Source organism: Mixophyes fleayi, chromosome 6, assembly GCF_038048845.1.
Source record: "Mixophyes fleayi isolate aMixFle1 chromosome 6, aMixFle1.hap1, whole genome shotgun sequence".
NCBI classification, from domain to species: Eukaryota; Metazoa; Chordata; class Amphibia; order Anura; family Limnodynastidae; genus Mixophyes; species Mixophyes fleayi.
This window is the reverse complement of record NC_134407.1, coordinates 220,145,433-220,164,487: the sequence shown is the minus strand read 5'-3', so window position 1 is coordinate 220,164,487 and position 19,055 is coordinate 220,145,433. Positions and strand designations below refer to the sequence as shown.

Below are 19,055 nucleotides of genomic sequence, written 5' to 3'. Positions count from 1 at the left end.
GTAAAACCAGATGTCCTCTACAAATGACTGAGCCAACAGCTTGCTTCAGGTTAGGAGATATAATAACCTGAATCATGTTATATGGAGGTTCTTCTCTTGCAACAATAGAGGAGATCATGTGCTTGGTGAGATGGAGGAGTTCACTCAGTTTTGACAGTGCTGTCACCTTCAGCATTTCCCACCATACTATAATGCAATGAAGAGAAGTACCTAACACTGGGGGCTCCCATTTTAATTCTTTCGCTGCAGAGTTGTGACCGTTATTCTGAAATTACCAATGGATCTCTTATTTACAGCTGCTAAGAATTTCTTATCAATTTAGTTATTAATCGTTATCTTTATATAGTGCCTACATATTGCTCATACAAAGTGAGAACAAGTGATCAACTACTTACAGACACAGGGAGACAACCTTCCTGAAAAGAGCCAACCATGATGTATGAGTAATCCATCTTTCCTATTGGAACAGCTGGAGGTTTCCTTTCACTTCCCCTCTTCACACTTTTATATTAGTATCAAACAGACACTTAATAACAAAGGATTATTTGTCTACGATTGTTTCACATTTGAATCCTCCCTAGATAACATTCCCTTATGTACTAAGAACACTGGGACATGAACATTACTGCCAAGTTCTATATGGTTATCTATGCAGAGAAGCTCCAGAGTTATTATTATTATTACTTTTTATTTATAGGGCGCCACTAGGTGCCCGTAGCGCCGTACAGGGACAAACAAAATTACAATATGATGTGAGACAGCACAGTACAGTAAACAATAAGCACAGTAACTCAGTGAGCTCAAAGCACAGCTAGGGGTGGGGGGGAGGGGAGAGGGGAAGGTCCGCATACGACAGAGCTTAAGAGGGAGGGCACAGATGACAAGGAAACCCCCAGAGGGGAGAGGAGAAAGCAAGAGGGGACCGGGGGAAGTGGGTCCTCGAGGAGGAAGGCTAGGTAGCTGGAGAGCAGAGTTAAAAGTGGTGAAAACAGGAGGTGAGATGACCCTGCTCAAAGGAGCGTACAACCTAAGGGTTGGGGTAGACAGACAGAGAAACAGGGGGGAGAGAAGGAGGATAAGGGAAGGGAAATGAAGGGGAAGAGGCAGAAGAAAAGGTAGGAAGTTAAGTGGGAGACTGGAAGGCTTTAAGAAAAAGGTGGGTTCTTAAAGCCCGTTTGAAACTGGACAGATTAGGGGAAGTTCTGATGGAGGGGAGGGAGCTTGTTCCAGTGGAGGGGGGCAGCGCGGGCGAAGTCTTGGATACACGCATGGGAGGAGGTGATCAGGAGGGAAGAGAGGTGACGGTTATTGGCAGATCGGAGGGGGCGGGATGGAGTATGAATAGAGAGGAAGGTGGAGATGTAGGGTGCAGTGGAGTTTGCGAGGGCCTTGTATGTAAGAGTGAGGAGCTTGAAGAGGATTCTGTAGGGGAAGGGGAGCCAGTGAAGGAATTGGTAGAGGGGGGGTGGGGGTGAGGGGGGGGGGAGACAGACAAGGAGCGGCGAGAAAGGAAAATAAGCCTAGCGGCTGCGATAAGTGCAGATCGAAGGGTAGCAAGATGAGATTGGGGGAGGCCAAGGTGAGTTCAAGGTGAGCTCTGGATCCTCCTAGCCTGAAATACTGTAATCTTCCCAGGAATAGTTTAGAGAGAGCCATGGCTCAGACGTTTCCTGTCATTACAATTATACCTACTGAGGGCAAGTATCTATTGTGCTGTAGGAGATATTATCACTTCTCAGTGTGGATCTAAAATTGTTTTGCAACAATCATAAGATACTGGATATGCCTTTACCTTCCACCCATTACTCACAGAAACAAGGATTATAATCTCCAAGCCATTTAGTCTAATCTATTTTGCTGAGTTCAATTGTTATCTACTCATTCAGAAAAATATAAGACTGGGCTTTCTTGGACACCACTAGGAAATTGGGAATGTTTACAACCTTATCAAATAGAAGCTTGTCCTCTGCTCACATCCTCTTATTGTGAGTATAGGGAAACAACAGCCTTTCAGATAAAGGGCCCATCCACAACAATACCAGACAGGGTTGGCTGTTATCTTGCTTGATTTATCTTGATTGTTGACCAGAATATTGTATCCTGCACAGAGGACTCCAAACAATGATGAAAATGTCTGTGTGTAATTTGATATTCTGTGTTGCTAGAAACCTGCGTCATGCTCTAAAAATCTAATGGATAAAGTATTGACTTAAAAGTCTGTTATATAAATTATAGACAACCCAAACATCACATGGATTAAATTAAGCCCCATCCACCATCAAGTTGCAGCTTTTGCAGATGACCTCCTGCTCTCTATTCCTGTGCCAGACATCTCAGTCCACAACCACATGAAGAATTGTAAAAATTCACATTAAATCTCAAGCTTTTACATTGCTCACCCAGCTCCTCACGTTTCCTTTGTGTTCTCCTCTTTTTACTTAATTTGGTCCAGGCAGTCGGTGAAATACTTGGGCTTTAATATATCTCATGACCTCTCCCAACTTTATACTGTAAACCACGTACTCATACTGAGGCAGATTTTCTTACACAGGATCTGCCCACAATCGCTTGGTAGGTGGAATGTGATTAAAATGAGAGATTTTCTACAACTTCCATGTCACACAATGTCACACCCCACTTCTGCTGCCAAATGTCACAGGATGGACATTAACTCTTATGTTCTGGTGTGAGATTACATTGGCAGACAACAATTGTAAAAAGATAATACACATGTTTATTATAAAGGATACATATTTAATGAATAAGTACTTGATTGCTGAGAAATGTCTTGATCTGAGGAGTCCCGTTGCTTGATCGCACTCAGTGAATTCCGATATTTTTTTGGACACAGCTTTCTCAACATTCCAACTGAAGCTAAAACTATCTGGGTGTTGGCTGTGTAATACAACTCTGCATCCACACCCCCTCTTCTCACCCCTGAGACTAGTTAAATTAAGTTCTGTGCTGGACGTATAGATATATCTTTGTACTAACAGAGATCATTGTATGTATCTTATTTACGAAACGGGGGCTTACATGGGTCAATTCTGTTAACCCTTCTGATGACAGTAGACTTACTTAAATATGATTTATACATTTTTTAGGTTAATGTACACACAGTATCTGACCATCACACCTAAACAATGTGTGTCTTCTACAGATGGATCCAGTAACAGAAATACCCCAGAGAGATGTCCCCGTCCTCTTTATTCACAGGAGTGTACAGAGGAAAAATACAGTATCCCACAACAGTGTCAGGTAGATGGAATATATGATCTCATAAAAATACTAAAATTACTTTTCACTATATGATCTGTAGAACAGCTGTGTATGTCTAATACACTGATATTATTCTGTTTAATCTCAATTAATGAAATAAGACATTATTAAAGCGTTATTTTATTGTTGTTTTGTTGTTGTTTAGTTAGATGTTCTGACTGATATTAAGGTAGAAAATATAAAGGGAGAAGAAGAGACATATGTGAGGGGTGATCAGCAGTGTAAGGAGGAGGAAATCCCTACAGATATCAGCACTGGTGAGTAATAAACACTTATTACAGAAAAGAGTGAGATATTCTCCTTGTTCAGACACTTCCACAATCATTTGTTCTACACCCATAAAAAAGTATCTATCCAGTGGGGGAGTCAGGATTTTTGTTGGAGTTTTCTGTGGCGCAGTGTAGGTTGGTGTGGTGATGTCGTGTTTCTGTTGCTGTGTGGTTACTGCTGTTCAGCTCAGTCAATATATGGTTGGTGAGGAGATAGAGAGTTGTATGGTGGGTAAGTACGGTGCGGGAGCCAGCAATTAAAGTGGTTTATTCCATTACATCTCCGAATTTTAATTTGAGTAGTGAAAAAAAAACAAGACACCGGCTGAATATGTAAAATGAAATCTTCACTATTAACTTCCATTTACATTTGAAGCTATGATCTACAATGGTCAGCACCCTATAGTTCATACATACACTGCTCTATACTCATATACCTATGCTGGTAACCAGACTGCACTCCACGAATATGAGGGACCTGTAGATCTGTACAGTAGTCACTCGCCGTTGACAATAGTGTTTGAATTATCGTTGTATGCTAGACAGTTGTGAGTAAATACACACGTTACATACCTTTTTAGTTCAGTTTAAAAATCTTGTTCAACGATATGAAGGGCTGTGGAACGACAATCATTGTTGCAGTGTACACACTAATACTATATCTGGCTGAACAGTTGTTTCTCGGGTGATTTGCCCGATAATCGACTGTAAAGCTAGTAGTGTGTATCCAGCCTTACTTAACCAGGATTAAGTCAGTCAGCAACTGGTTCAGTAGATATTGTTCTCTGTGGAACTGTCAGATTCCAAGTCTCCCAAACAGTTGGAGGGAAAACTGTGAGGGGATGAAAGCTCTCTCCTCCCATCTCCATCCCCATAGGGGGTGGGCTTTCCAGTGTGGGAGATATTGTCCCTTTAAAAAGACCTGCAGGAGGACACTACTGTTTGTGTGTCATTTGCTTCTAAATGCTATTTGCGTTTGAGTCGCTGCTCCTACCAGTGAGATAGGGATTTTTGCCTGGGAGTATTCTGGCTGTTGGATTACAAGCTTTTCTTGGACTTCCAGATTTGTTTGCTCTGCCTGATTCATTCTATTGATCATGGACATCATTTCCCTATAACTTGGTCTGGTAAAGAAACCCATTTTTTTTATAAACCATTTGGGGTTATTGAACACTGGGGTGTGTCTGCCTGTGTGATCCTGTGCCCCTAGATACCAGGATTTTCCTCTGGGTTCCTACCCTAACATCCTGGTATCATCACATTTGTACATTTAGATTTTTAATGAAGTGTTCTTGTTTGCAAGAAGAATTTAAACAGTTGAACATCTTGAATTTACTAAATGTCTATTTAGAAACATTTATGTTACTTCCAGCAGATGAACATAAAATCCGGAATACCTCGGAGGGATATCTCCTTTTGTCTCCAGGTTATAAAATAGAAGATAAAAACATCATACAAGATTTTCCAGGAGGAAAACCCATCTCGCCAAATATACATCAATTACGTCACAGTGCACATATATCATCTGATTCCTCTAATCATGAGGCATGTTTTCCTAGTAACTCAGATATCGCTACACCTAGTACAGCTAATAGAGGCCATTCAGTATTTCCATGTTCAGAGTGTGGAAAATGTTTTAAATGGAAATCACTTCTTGTTAAACATCAAAGAATTCACAGTGGTGAGAAACCATTTCTATGTTTAGAGTGTGGGAAATGTTTTACATGGCAATCACTTCTTGTTAAACATCAAAGAAATCACAGTGGTGAGAAACCATTTCTATGTTCAGAGTGTGGGAAATGTTTTACATGGAAATCACTTCTTGTTAAACATCAAAGAATTCACAGTGGTGAAAAACCATTTCCATGTTCTGAGTGTGGGAAATGCTTTCCAGATAATACAAATCTTAATAGACACTACAGAACTCACACAGGTGAGAAATCATTTCCATGTACTGAGTGTGGGAAATACTTTCCAGATAAAACACATCTTAATAGACACTACAGAACACACACAGGTGAGAAACCATTTCCATGTTCTGAGTGTGGGAAATGTTTTACAGTTAAATCCAATCTTGTTACACATAAAAGAACTCACACAGGTGAGAAACCATTTCCATGTTCTGTGTGTGGGAAATGTTTTACAGATAAATCTACTCTTGTTAAACATCATATAATTCACACAAGTGAGAAATCATTTCCATGTTCTGAGTGTGGGAAATGTTTTACAGCTAAATCCAGTCTTGTTTCACATCAGAGAATCCACACAGGTGAGAAAATATTACCATGTTCTGAGTGTGAAAAATGGTTTACATGTAAATCCAGTCTTGTTACACATCAGAGAAGTCACACAGGTGAGAAAACATTCCTATGTTCTGAGTGTGGGAAATGGTTTACATCTAAATACAGTCTTGTTTCACATCAGAGAACTCATACAGGTGAGAAGCCATTTCCATGTTCTGAGTGTGGGAAATGTTTTATAGATAAATCCAGTCTTGTTAAACATCAGAGAATCCACACAGGTGAGAGAACATTCCTATGTTCTGAGTGTGAAAAACCGTTTACATCTAAATCCAGTCTTGTTAAACATCAGATAATCCACACAGGTGAGAAACCATTTCCATGTTCTGAGTGTGGGAAATGTTTTACACAGAAATCACATCTTGTTAGACATCAAAGAATTCACAGTGGTGAGAAACCATATTCATCTTCTGAGAAGATCTCCGATAATATAGATATGAAACGAGGGTTGCAATAATGCTGTAAACATTGTAAATGAAGTGCCTTTTATTATTTTAAATGATGCAAATAGGCAAGTTCCTACCTACTCCTTTTACCTTCTTCCCCCTCAGAAATCTATTCACTCACATCACAACTGCATCTCACTCTCCAATCCATGCCCCTACCTCCCCCAAATCAGCCCCATCTCCAATGCTCTCCCACCTGGTTCTCCCCTTCACCCCAAACCTGCCAGCTGATGGGTCCCTTCCTAGTCCTGTTTCTCGTCCAATTTCAACCCACTCTCCCTGTCACGCCCCTCACTCAATTTCATACACATCCTTGCAGGTCAGCAACCGCAAAAACCATATCCACATTTCTCCTCTCCCCTCTCTTTCTTTATCTTGTGATATCTGGAATGCCATGTCAGTCTGTAACAAATTATCTTGTATCCATGATTTCTTTATCGCTAGATCCATCAAGCTGCTTGCCATCACTGAAACTTGACTAAGCCCTGAGGACAATACCTTCCCTGCTGCTGCTCTCTTTTGGAGGCTTGTCCTTCTCCCACACCCCCAGACCTGAGGACAGGCAAGGTGGTGGCATTGGCATGCTTCGCTCCCCCTGTTGCTCTTTCCGGGTTTTTTCCCCTGAACCTTCACTCCATCATCTTTGGGGACTTTAATATTCCTATAGACAGTCCCTCAGACCCTTCCAAACTTTTCTCCCTCCCCTCCTCCCTTAGTCTCTCTCAATGGACCTCCTCTCCTTCCACCCTTGATCTGGTCTTTTCACACCTTGGTATTGTCTCCGACCTCATCAGTTCACCTTTCCCTCTCTAGGAGTATCATCTTCTCTCTTTTAACATCTTTCCATCCCTCTCACCTACCCCATCCCCTAAGGCTGCATTTGCAGGCGTAACCTTGACACCATTGATCCTACCACGTTCTACACCTCCCTTGTCTCACTCCTCTCCCCCATCACCACTCTTCCTTGCCCAAATGATGTCTCCTTCTATAATCACACCCTTACCACTGCACTTGACACTGTCTCCCTGGTTGTCACCATCAAGTTTCACTGGTACCTGTCTCCACCGTGGCACTCCAAACTTACCTGCTATCTTCAAAAATGCTCCCGTAGTGCAGAACGGCTCTAGAGAAAGTCACGCACTCATGGTGACTTTCTTCACTTGAAGTTCATACTCGCCTCACAGTTTGGCCCTATCACTCTCTAAACAATCCTTCTTTAGGGCTCTTATTTAAGCCCAATCCATGAACTGCTGTCCAAACTCTAAAATCTATAGGTCTCTAACACTGTCTTCTCATGGTTTTCCTGTTACCCCATCAACCAATCCTTTTCAGTCTCTACACGACTCCACATCCCCCTCCTCTTCCCTTACCTGTCGGAGTTTCCCAATGTTCCATTCTTGACCTGCTGCTTTTTTCCCACTACACCTCCTCCAATGGTGTCTTAATCTACTCCTTTGGCCTCCGTTACCACCTCTGTGCTGATGACACCCAAATCTATCTTTCGTCCCCAGACCTCTCCCCTTCCCTTATGTGTTATGCCTCCTGCTGTCTCTCAGACATCACATCTTTGATGTCCCAGTGTTTTCTTAAACTCAATATTTCCAAAACTGAACTAATCATCTTCTCCCCTTCCAGGTCTCTCCCACCTCCCCATCCTGTTAAGAATTCTACCCTCTTTTCTGTCCCTCAAGTCCGATGCCTTGGGGTCATCCTCTACTCCTCCCTCTCCTTCAAACCTCACATTCTGTCCCTCTCAAAATCCTGCTACTTCCACCTCCGGAATATATCCAAGATACGGCCCTTTCTCGCCACGGAAGCCACCAAAACTCTTATTCACTCTCTTGTAATCTCTCGCCTTGACTATTGTAATCTCCTTCTCTCTGGCCTATCTGACTGTCAACTTGCTCTTCTTAGGTCTATCCTCAATGCTGCTGCCCACCTTATTTTTCTCTCCCGACACTGTCTGCTGTCCCCCTCCACCAATCACTACATTGGCTCCCCATGCCCTACAGAATAAAATTTAAACTCCTCAGAGTCACCTTCAAAGCTCTCAATCAATCCTCCCCCTCATCTCTACATACAGTCCTTGCCGCTCCCTCCACTTCTCCAACGACTTCACTCATTACCTCTTCCCGCTCCCTCCTCCAGGACTTTGCCGGGCTGCTCCCCAACAGTGGAGTGATCTCCCACACCCCCATCAGTTTAGCCTCTACTCTCATAGGCCTCAAGCATGCCCTTACAACTCATTTCTTTATTCAAGCCTATCATCCTTTCTCCTAATTTTCATCCCCACTCCCCCAGTTGATACCACCTGGGGGAGTGGGGATATTTGTGTCCCCCGTTTTGCTTTAGGATGTAAGCTATCACGAGCAGGGCCCTCTTTCCTTGTGTCCTCCTTCTAATATTCCATCACCCTGTGAACCTCTTAGCTTGTTTCCCTACTCCTAGCTTACTTGATACTGGTCACTACCATCACTCTCACTCACTGTCTTATAAATAATTCGATTTGCATTACCATGTTACCTGTATATATATTTCTCATGTATCATGTAATTTTTTATGGATCACTGCTTTCTGTATATGTCATGTACGGCGCCTTATAAATAAAAGAGAATAATAAATTTACATAATGTATACTGATATCTGGATATTCTATTTCTTTAAGCATTAATTATTTATTACAATAGATCGTGAAATCACCAAAGAGAGTACAGCTGAACAGGATTCACGGTGCTGGTAGCTCCCACGAAAGAGCCTTTGGCTGGGGTAGCTGTAAGAGACACACCACGTCTTGTGAAGCCTCTTAGTACTGAGATGACTGGTAGTGAGGTACAAGTTGAAGTCAAAGAATTGTAGAAGGTAGAATAGTAATGGACAAAGCCAATGTCAATGTACAATGCTATTCTACCTTCTACAATCCAGTCAAGAAAATTGAGAATTATACCCACCGTTAATTTCCTTTCCTTGAAATACTCCATGGCAGCCCTTAGAATGGGTTAATCCCTAATCAGCTAGTGTAGACAGGAAGAATTTTGTCCCATCTGGCTCCTATGTAAGGTAGCTCCTCCTCTTCCTCAGTGTCTTTTGTAACTTCTCAAGCCGTCCTATAACATATCTGTCAGAACAAGGATGGGAAAATATAGGGCTGCCATGGACTATCTCAAGGAAAGCATATTAACGGTGAGTATAATTCTCAATTTTCCTTTCCCTACTCCATGGCAGCCCTTACAATGGGATATACCAAAGCAGTACCATAATCGGGAGGGCAATAAAACCAACACCTTAATAAGGTAAAATAGAAAATTTATTCACAGAGCTTGCTGGAGAATCTTTCTCCAAAACTGTTTCTCCTTAGAGACTGAAACATCAAGAAGATAATGCTTAGAGAAAGTGCATCGACGACCATCCGGCTGCCTTACAGATGCAGTTTGCCGATGCATGGGCTCTATGTTCCCAGGAGGTCGCTACCGCCCTAGTTGAATGCGCCTTCAGCATCCTAGGTACTTCTGGATGGATGGGGGGGTCGTCTGTGTTAGTGAGATAATACCGGCCGACATCTCAAATCTCAGAAGGAGTAGCTTTCTATCTATAGGATTATTATGAATAGAATTATCTAGGACACACGAGTCAACCTCTAGGAGGGGGAATATTGGTGGCATCAGTGATGTAGCCAGGTGGCCCAGATTTGGTAAAACTTGTTGTCTTCATCCCGTAGGTGAAAAGTGATTTTTTTCCACGCTCGCAATGAACCAGACATAGGATTTTAGAGAAGAGACACGGGGAGGCGCTGCACTTTTCCAGGATTTGGCTATCGGGCACCTAGCAGCCGCCAAGACGTGCAAAGCCAATTTTGCAGAGGGGACGTCAGCATCTTGTATAGGGTAGCAGAGGAGGAAGGACCAAGGATCCTTCTGGATAGGGAACTGAAGAAGGGAGGAAAGGAGAGTAGCTACTTTATCCCAGAAGGAGGATATGACAGGGCAAGACCACCAGATATGGAAGAAGGTACCTCTCTGTCCGCATTCCCGCCAACAGGCCGGGGTAGCCAATTGGGTACATTTTAGCTAGCCTGTCAGGCGTAAGGTACCATCTGTAGAGAATCTTGTATGCATTCTCTTTAATTAAAGTGGAGATGGAACTAGAGGCTACATTCGATCTGATGGTCTCCCAGCAGTCCTCCTCCGGGGGTGGACCCAAATCTCTCTCCCACTCTCTCTCGTGGCTACTCCCGGAAATCAACAATTTGTCTAGAAGTAAATTATAGATTGAGGAGATAATGATTCTCTGCAGTGGTGAGGAGAGACAGAGGGTCTCAAAGGAGGAGGCCAATGGAGGTAAATTGCCCGACAGGAGAGAGAGGCTGAAATGTCTGATGTGTAAGTATTGGTAAAATGGTGGGTTTAGTGTGGGAAATTTGGAGCGGAGAGTATCAAAGGTTATAAATCCTCCTTGGTCTAAAAGGTCACCGAAAATCGGATGCCCACGGCAATCCATGACAGGGAGAAGGACCGAAGTCCGCCGGAGGGGAAAGCAGGGTTGTGCCATAAGGGCATGATATTCAAAGAAGTTGAGGGGATAGAGAGATGGGTTTTGCAGGTCTCCCAGTTCCGGGTGGCAAATAGTAAGGTAGGGAATCGTTTGATCCGTGCAAGCCTAGCTTGTTTAGGTAGTCCCCAAATACTAGATAGGTTTGGTAGGGAGAGGTGAGCTGCTTCTATATCTGCCCATGCGTGGGAGGCCGGAGGAGCAAAGGAAGTGACAATAGAGATGAGCTTCCCAGTAATACACCTTCAGATCCGAAAAGCCCTTACCTCCGCATTTTGTGGGTTTCTTAAGCTGGGCTAGTCGGACCCTGGGAGTCCTGCCCCGCCAGACAAATTTAACTAAGTGTCGTTGCATAGCAATTAATTCAGAAATGGGGACCCTAACGGGGAGTGTCTGGAATAGATAAAGAATTTGAGGGAGAATAGACATTTTAACAGCAATGATCCTGCCCAGCCACGAGATGATTAGGGACCTCCAAGAGAAGAGGTCAGATTTAAGTTTGGGGAAGAGAGCCGGGTAATTCTCTTGATAGAGGGACTCATAGGTGGTGGTGATGTAGATCCCCAGATATTTTAACTTCTTCTTTTGCCATCAAAAATTAAATTGGGAGGTGATGTCGTGACAATCACGGGGAGGGAGATTAAGTAAGAGTGCCTCAGATTTGGTGATATTAATTTTATAGCCGGAGAGTTCCCTGTAGTGGGACATGATGCAAAATACATTGGGCAGGGATATTCTTGGCTGCAGAAGGGTCAAGAGCACGTCGTCGGCAAAAAATAGAGATCTTGCTCTCCAGGTCCCCCGTGTGCACCCCCTCACATCTGGTGAAGCTCGGATCATGGCCACCAAGGGTTCAATAACAAGGGCAAAAATAAGGGGGGAAAGGGGACACCCCTGGCGTGTACCATTGTTGATCGTTATGTAGTCCGAAGGAGAGCCATTGACCATAACCCTAGCAGAGGGAGAGGAGTATAAGGCTTGCACTCCCGCCAGGAAATCTCCAGTCAGGCCAAAATGCTTCAGTGTATGGGTCATGAACTGCCAGGAGATCCTGTCAAAGACCTTTTCGGCGTCCAGCGCCAAGATAATCGAGGGGGTTTTTCTTGCATTGAGTATATGGATAAGATCAACGGCTCTCCTCGTATTGTCCCTAGCTTGCCTGCCGGGGATGAAACCCACCTGGTCGTAATGAATTAGGGAGTGGAGTACAGAGTTAAGTCGGTTGGTGAGAATTTTGGCGTAGAGATTGACATCATTATTGAGTAGGGATATTGGACGGTAGCTAGCACAATAATGCACGTCCTTTCCCTCCTTATAAATCAGGGAGATCCTTGCTTCCAAGGACTCCTTGGGCCAAGGGGCTCCTTTAAGAATGGAGTTGAAGAGGGTGCCCAAACGGGGAACTAACTGGACCGAAAACCTCTTATAATAAGCCGCCGAGAACCCATCAGGCCCAGTTGCCTTGCTGGCTTTCTGCGCCTTTACCACCTGCTCAACTTCCTCCGAGGTAATACATTCACTGAGATTGGTAGCCGCCTGACGGGAGAGTTTAGGGAGATGAGCATTTGCCAAGAAATCCTTTATACATTTTTTTTGCCTCTGGCGGGCAGCATCATTAGAAGGTTGTGGCAGGTTATATAGTTTTAAATAGTATTTATGGAAAGCGGCCCGAATCATTTTTGGGTCATACACCAACACCCCGGAGGAGTCCCTAATAACCAAGAGATTACGAGTTGAAATTTTGGTGCGAAGTCGGGTGGCTAAAATTTTGTCTGCCTTGTCACCTTTTTCATAGTACCGTTGGTTTAACCATTTCAACTTATTGGCCACCTGGTGTGATAGCAAAAGGTTAAGCTCACCTCACGTTTTAATAATCTGTTGGAGAACCAAGGGATCTGAGTTGGCCTTATGCTGCGCTTCTAGTTTCTGTAGGGAATTAGTGAGATGAATTGTTTTAGCGAGTCTCTTTCCTGGCACTAGAAGCCAGGGCTAAAAGATGTCCTCTGATAACAGCCTTATGGACATTCCATAGAGTTGTTGGTGAGATGTCTGGGGAGTCATTAGTTTCAAAGTATTCGGCTAGAAGGGAGTTGAGATGAGCAACCGTGTTACTATCGTGAAGCAGAGATTCATTAATTCTCCACATAAAGGAGGAAGGTCGCAGGGCCAGCGAGGACAGATCAGAAGAAATCGGGGCATGGTCCGACCAGGTGATTGGGTGAATGTGCGAATTAAGGAGTTTAAGGGTAAGGTCATGGCTGAGCAGGATCATGTCGATTCTGGAGTATGTGTTATGCACAGGGGAATAGAAGGAGTAGTCCCGAGCTAGGGGATCGGAGATGCGCCACAAATCATATAAGTTGTGCAGTTCTAAAAAAATCTTGTAGGGCCTTAGAGTTCAACCTGTCTCTCCTGTCGGGCAAGGTAGTCGGGAAAGTGGATCTAAGGAAGGAGTGAGGACTGCATTAAAATCCCCCGCGACAATCAGTTCCTCCCTACGAACCCAAGATAGTAACGTACCTAGACGTTTAAAGAATTTGTGCTGGTCTTGGTTAGGGGCGTGAATATTGACCAAGTGCAGGGCAGGTTGTTCAAATTACCTACCAGGATGAGAGATCTACCCTCCTTGTTGCTATGTGTATCCTGTAATTCAAAATTAAGGTGGCGTGCAAATAGAATAGCCACCCCGCGTCTCTTCTGGGTATAGTCACATGCATGGAAAGTGAGAGGGAAGCGTTTAGACTTTAGTTCTGGGTGTAAATGCTTGACAAAGTGAGTTAAAGGAAAATTAGATCCTCCTTGAGGGTCTGCAGGGATGTGAAGAGTTTGCCTCGTTTTTGGGGGGAGTTAAGTCCCTTTACGTTGTAGGATAAAAGGCGGAGAGTCGTGAGAAAGTTAGGGGTGGTGTATTAAATAAGAGACACAGAAGCTGAATGACTTGGAGCACATGGTCTGAGGAGATAGAAAAATATGACGACCCAGGTGGGACAGGTGTGGGAGGGATAGTGAAGGATAGAGGAGGAAAGGCTGGGTATGGTGCATAGCACCCGCCTATGAAGCTGGTAGGGAGAAGGGTGCGATACTCTGGGTATCTGGGGACCAGCTGAGAGCAGAGAGCTCTGAGGGGAACGTGACTAACCGGCATAAATCCGGTGACGTGAGGAAGGGTGCTGACAGGGGGGAGGAGGCGCAGCATGTCTCCAGTGGGCTCAGGGGGGAGTGGGTGCGTGTCCACAGCATTTCTGTGTGAGATAAAAACAGAACAACAGGAATATATGACAGTGCATCTACTAGACATACCAATAGAGTTCCAAATTTCAAATGTAACAGAGATAAGAGAAAAGCGCATGGCCTTAAGTAAAAATAGAGACCAATGACGTACAACCGAATGCAGTGGAGAAATAAAAACAAAAATAAAACATCAATAATAATAGATACAAACAGGCCTGTATGTTGGTGAAGCAGGAGTGACTGGAAGGCCTGGAGAGGCCGCGTACTTGAAGGGCCGCATTCTCAGTGTACAACCTATAAAAAGGGACAGGAAGAAGAGAGAAACAGCCACACTATAACATCTAAACAAAGCAACATGGAACCAAAACTTTGGTAAGTCAACGACAGGACAAAGCGGGCCCGTTGCATTTCTCCTATGCCTGCTCATGGGGTAATCCAATGGACTACAGGAGTCTATAGGGACCCGCTCTTATATAGAGTTGCCTTCTCTGGTAAGGAGACAGAAAGACTCGCCTTTAAGAGGCAGGTCTGTGCGAGGTGGACGGTCTTCCGGACGTGTGCCATTCACTTCTAGGAGCTCTTTGAGGTCGAGGGGCAGCTGAGGTAGTTTCTGATCCAGATTGTCACTCACCGGACTGTTAGTGCCTCTAGGTTGGGACATGGGTCTCTCTCTCTCCTGCCGGCGTCTCTCCTGAGCCGCGGCCGTCCGCCATCTTGACTAAGATTGCGCATGTGCAGAAACCCTGAACTGTTAATACCTCGCCTCTAGTCTCATTGGTTAATTAATCACCTCTCAGTACTTAAGGCACCTGTTGCCCTATTACCTTTGCCTGTTCTTGGTTCTCATTCCTTGAGACTCTGAGGTGTTTCCTGTTTCTGCTCGTGTTATCTGTATGCTTCTGGACAAGTCTCCTCTCCACATCGGTAGTAGAACTTACCCGCTGCAGACTACTCTCACTACCTCCATTACCTGCCTGCTTCTGGACAAGTCTCCTCTCCACATTGGTAGTAGAACTTACCCGCTGCAGACTACTCTCACTACCTCCGTTACCTGCCTGCTTCTGGACAAGTCTCCTCTCTACATCGGTAGTAGAACTTACCCGCTGCAGACTACTCTCGTTACCTCCGTTACCCGCCTGCACCTGGACAAGTCTTCCCTTCACATCAGTGGTACAACTTGCCTATTGCAGACCACTCACGTTACTCCGTTCCACGCCTGCACCTGGACAAGTCTTCCCTACACATCAGTGGTACAACTTGCCTATTGCAGACCACTCACGTTACTCCGTTCCCTGCCTGCGCCTGGACAAGTCTTCCCTTCACATCAGTGGTACAACTTGCCAATTGCAGACCACTCACGCTATTCTGTTACACACCTGCGCTGGACAAGTCTTCTCTACATATCCGTGGTGAAACTTACCAGCTGTAGACTATTCATGTTTCCTTGTGATATACCGTATTTGCCGGCGTATAAGACGACTTTTTTGACCTGAAAAACATGCCTCCAAGTGGGGGGGGTCGTCTTATACGCCGGGTGCCAAACTCAGGGGTCTCAGGGGTGCCGCGGTCCAGCCATAAAAAAACAAAACAGAAACACTTACCAATCCGCGCGGCGCCGGGACCCAGCATCCTCCTCTCTCACGCAGCCTGTCATATCAGTGACAGGCTGTGTGAGAGAGGAGGATGCTGGGTCCCGGCGCCGCGCGGATTGGTAAGTGTTTCTGTTTTTTTTTTTTATAGCTGGGGCGCGGCAGAGGGAGAGAGGGACAGATGAGAGTGACAGGAGGGGGACAGAGGAGAGTGACAGCAGAAGGTAAGTGTTATTAGTATGTGTTATGTTATGTCAATGCAGAGTGTGTGATCAGCATATATGAGTGTGTGTGTGTGTGTGTGGGGGCCAGTGACTTCATGCAGTGTGTGTGTGGGGGCCAGTGACTTCATGCAGTGTGTGTGTGGGGGCCAGTGACTTCATGCAGTGTGTGTGGGGGCCAGTGATTTAATACAGTGTGTGTGGGGGCCAGTGATTTAATACAGTGTGTGTGTGGAAGGTGTGCGGAAGAGGGTGTAGTCTTATACGGCGAGTATATAACAAACTCTATAATTTTGAGTGGAAATGTTGGGGGTCGTCTTATACGCCCAGTCGTCTTATACGCCGGCAAATGCGGTAGCTACTACTCTGTATGGTACCTATTGGCTGGACTAAAGTCTACAAGTGCCTCTGTATTGTAGCTGCAAGTCGCTGACTCGTCTACTATATTGTTGATTGGTCGTTGCCTAACGTTATCCAGTTATCAAGTACTGGCCTGCTATATGCTACCTGCGTGCTAGGCACTTGGACTCTTTTCTCATTTGATCCTGTTTACTAAACTGCTGAACCATCATAGTTCCACGGTGCCAAGACTCAGCATTTATACTATTGACATTCCTTTCCTCTATTCTACTGTATGGTTCCACTGATTCACCACACTACCCAGAGGTCCGCACTTATGGTAAGTGTAGCTACACCTGGTGAATTCTGGGTAAAACTCCAAGTGCCCGTGACACAGATGATTGCGAGGCTCCAGGGGTAGGCCCTGGGGCAATGCCCAGTCGCTGGAGAAGTGCCTGAGCTTCAGGTAGGGAAGCCCCATCTGTACCGAATATTACGGGCTCTCAGGATCTGCGTCACTGGGGCCATCTCCCTGCGTCTGGCTAGAGTAACCGGCGAGAGATCCTGAAAGATCTGAAGAGTATGACCTTCATACATGAGGTTGGGCAGCTTTCTGGCGCCTCGCAGGATCATCTCCTTTGCCGTGAAGAAATGGAGGAGCAGAATAATATCTCTGGGTTGGTTTTGATCTGGTAACCTTGGCTTTAGTGCCCTATGGGCTCTGTCCAATAGCAAATGTTCCTCTAGGACCTCAGGGGCAAGCTGAGAGAAGAGCTTCTTGAGGTATAAGTCGAGTTGCAGAGGCTCGACTGTCTCAGGTATGCCCTTGATACGTAGATTATTCCGTCTGGCCCGGTTATCCATGTCCTCCTGGTGCTCCTGAATTGAAGTTAGGTCGTAACGGATAAGTCGGATGTCTTCCTCCATTCCAGTCTGGGATGTCACCACCGTCTCCAATCTCTTTTCCACCTCATCGGTACAATTTCCAATGGAGGCCACTTCTGCCCGCAGTGAATGCAGGGCAGTTTGTACCTCCGAGTGGACGGATGACTTGAGCTCCTTCATTTCTTTAATCAGGGTCAAAAAGTCTCGCCTAGTGATAGGAGCCGTGTCATCTTCGTCAGAATCAGATTCAGCGGAGGAATGTGGAGAGTCCGTACTTTCAGAGTGAGAGGTGGGAGTCTTTTGCTTTGCAAAATACTGGGGTAGACCTTTGGAGTAGGTCTTTTTGCACTTAGGCATAGTGAAGCAGGGTATGATTAGAAGCAATAAGGTGTTCTGGGCTGCCGCCTCAGGCTAGAGTAAAAGAGTAAAATGCAGTAGACGAGCCCACGTAGATGGGGAGACTCAGAGAAACATAGAACAGTACATCAGCATAGAAGAGGCTCCTCCCCCTGTTAGCATGTAGTAGGTGATTAGATCAGTGGCCCGCAGCTCCTTTTAGGCAAATAGCGGAGTGTACCCAGTGAAATCGAAAATGCAATGCAGTGGGAATGTAGTTGCCACTAGAGGGGAACAGGCTTTTGCACAGGGGTGAGAAAAATGACTATGTTGATGAAGGCTGCAATATATATAATCGGCAACCAGGTGGCAGTGATTCCACAGTTATATGGGAAAACCGACAGTCAGCACACAGACTTCACTCAGTGTAAACTGCAGAGTAACGAGATGTCCCAGGACTCTGCTAACTGCAAAGACCAATAGAAGAGAGTGAATCACCTGAGCTCCAGGCGCAGCAGACCCAGGATCAATCTGGCAGGCAGCCTACAAGTGGGCCACAGCGTGTACCGTTCTGGGCTAGGACCACAGGCTTCCTAGAAGGCACAGCTTCTGATGGGGGATGCAGTCGGCAAACAGGCAGCCCAGCGCCTAGATGAGCGCAGAGAATGGGGCACAGACGCGGCAGCCAGCCGGATCAGGCACTCTGTCTGCAGGTGCAGGCAGCAGCAGGTGTGGGTCTCCGCCTCACCTGGGCCAGCGAGCAGCCGGGCTGACACTCTGAGCAGTGACTCCTCGGCAGATCCCTACTTCCACTGCCGCAGCTCCGTGGGATCTGGTGACCGGAAGTGCGGGCCGGGCACTTCCGGTTCGGCGGTCGGGGAGAATCTCTGCAGCGGAGGTCTTCAACTCCGGTGGGAGCCCCGCCCAGTCTCCCGGAGGCTGTCAGCGCTCAGGTAAGATCTCGTAGAGGCTCCAAAGGGGGGGTCCTTCCCGGCGGATTCCCGCGGAATGTAGTGCTCGGAGAACCTTGGCGGGAATTAGGGTGATTGGTGTTGTGAGCAGGCTGATCTGATCCCCCGATGTTTCTGGGGTCAATACCAAACTGCAGCTGATGCAAAATCGGTCCAATATAGCCCAAATTTTCCAGTTCAGAGCCAAAATATCATGAGCTCCTGTATCCCACGTCCGCCAAAGATGGACACCAAGCCACGCCCCCCCATAGCATCTTTTAATGGACTCCCACCATCCCACGGGAGAGTGGTCTTTGAGGATATGCCAGCTGTAGCTGATTCCACCGTAGGCACAGAACACCATTTCAGCACATCTTCACCCTGAAAAGGGTAGATACAATTCAGTCTCCTCATATTAGGATGACTCCTGGCTAAAGGCTGACATTCTTTAGCAATCAAGTCTTTAACCACCTTATGCATATGGAACAATCTAGACTTTACTTGGTGCTCTGAAAACAATGCATCCTGTGGTTTGATTGGTACTGCTGTCACTTCAATACCTAAAGATTTGTTAATATACCTAAGTATAACATTCATAGTATCCAAATTAAACATCCTGGGATCCTCTTTCACCTCAGCCTCACTATCTGACTCCGAATCCCATT

At 45.5% G+C, this 19,055-nt stretch overlaps 2 protein-coding genes across 2 annotated transcripts in view; both read left to right on the top strand.

Moving 5' to 3' along the window:
* LOC142095498 (uncharacterized) overlaps positions 1–8,911 on the top strand; it is a 101,629-nt gene extending 92,718 nt beyond the window's left edge. Inside the window, 2 exon segments of the mRNA XM_075178443.1 lie at positions 3,425–3,536; positions 4,921–8,911. Of these exon segments, the coding sequence (XP_075034544.1) occupies positions 3,425–3,536; positions 4,921–6,305 (1,497 nt within the window). The 3' untranslated portion in view covers positions 6,306–8,911.
* The window catches only part of LOC142159849 (uncharacterized), a 408,399-nt gene that overhangs the window by 39,764 nt on the left and 349,580 nt on the right, over positions 1–19,055 (top strand). The gene's annotated exons all lie outside the window — the stretch shown is intronic.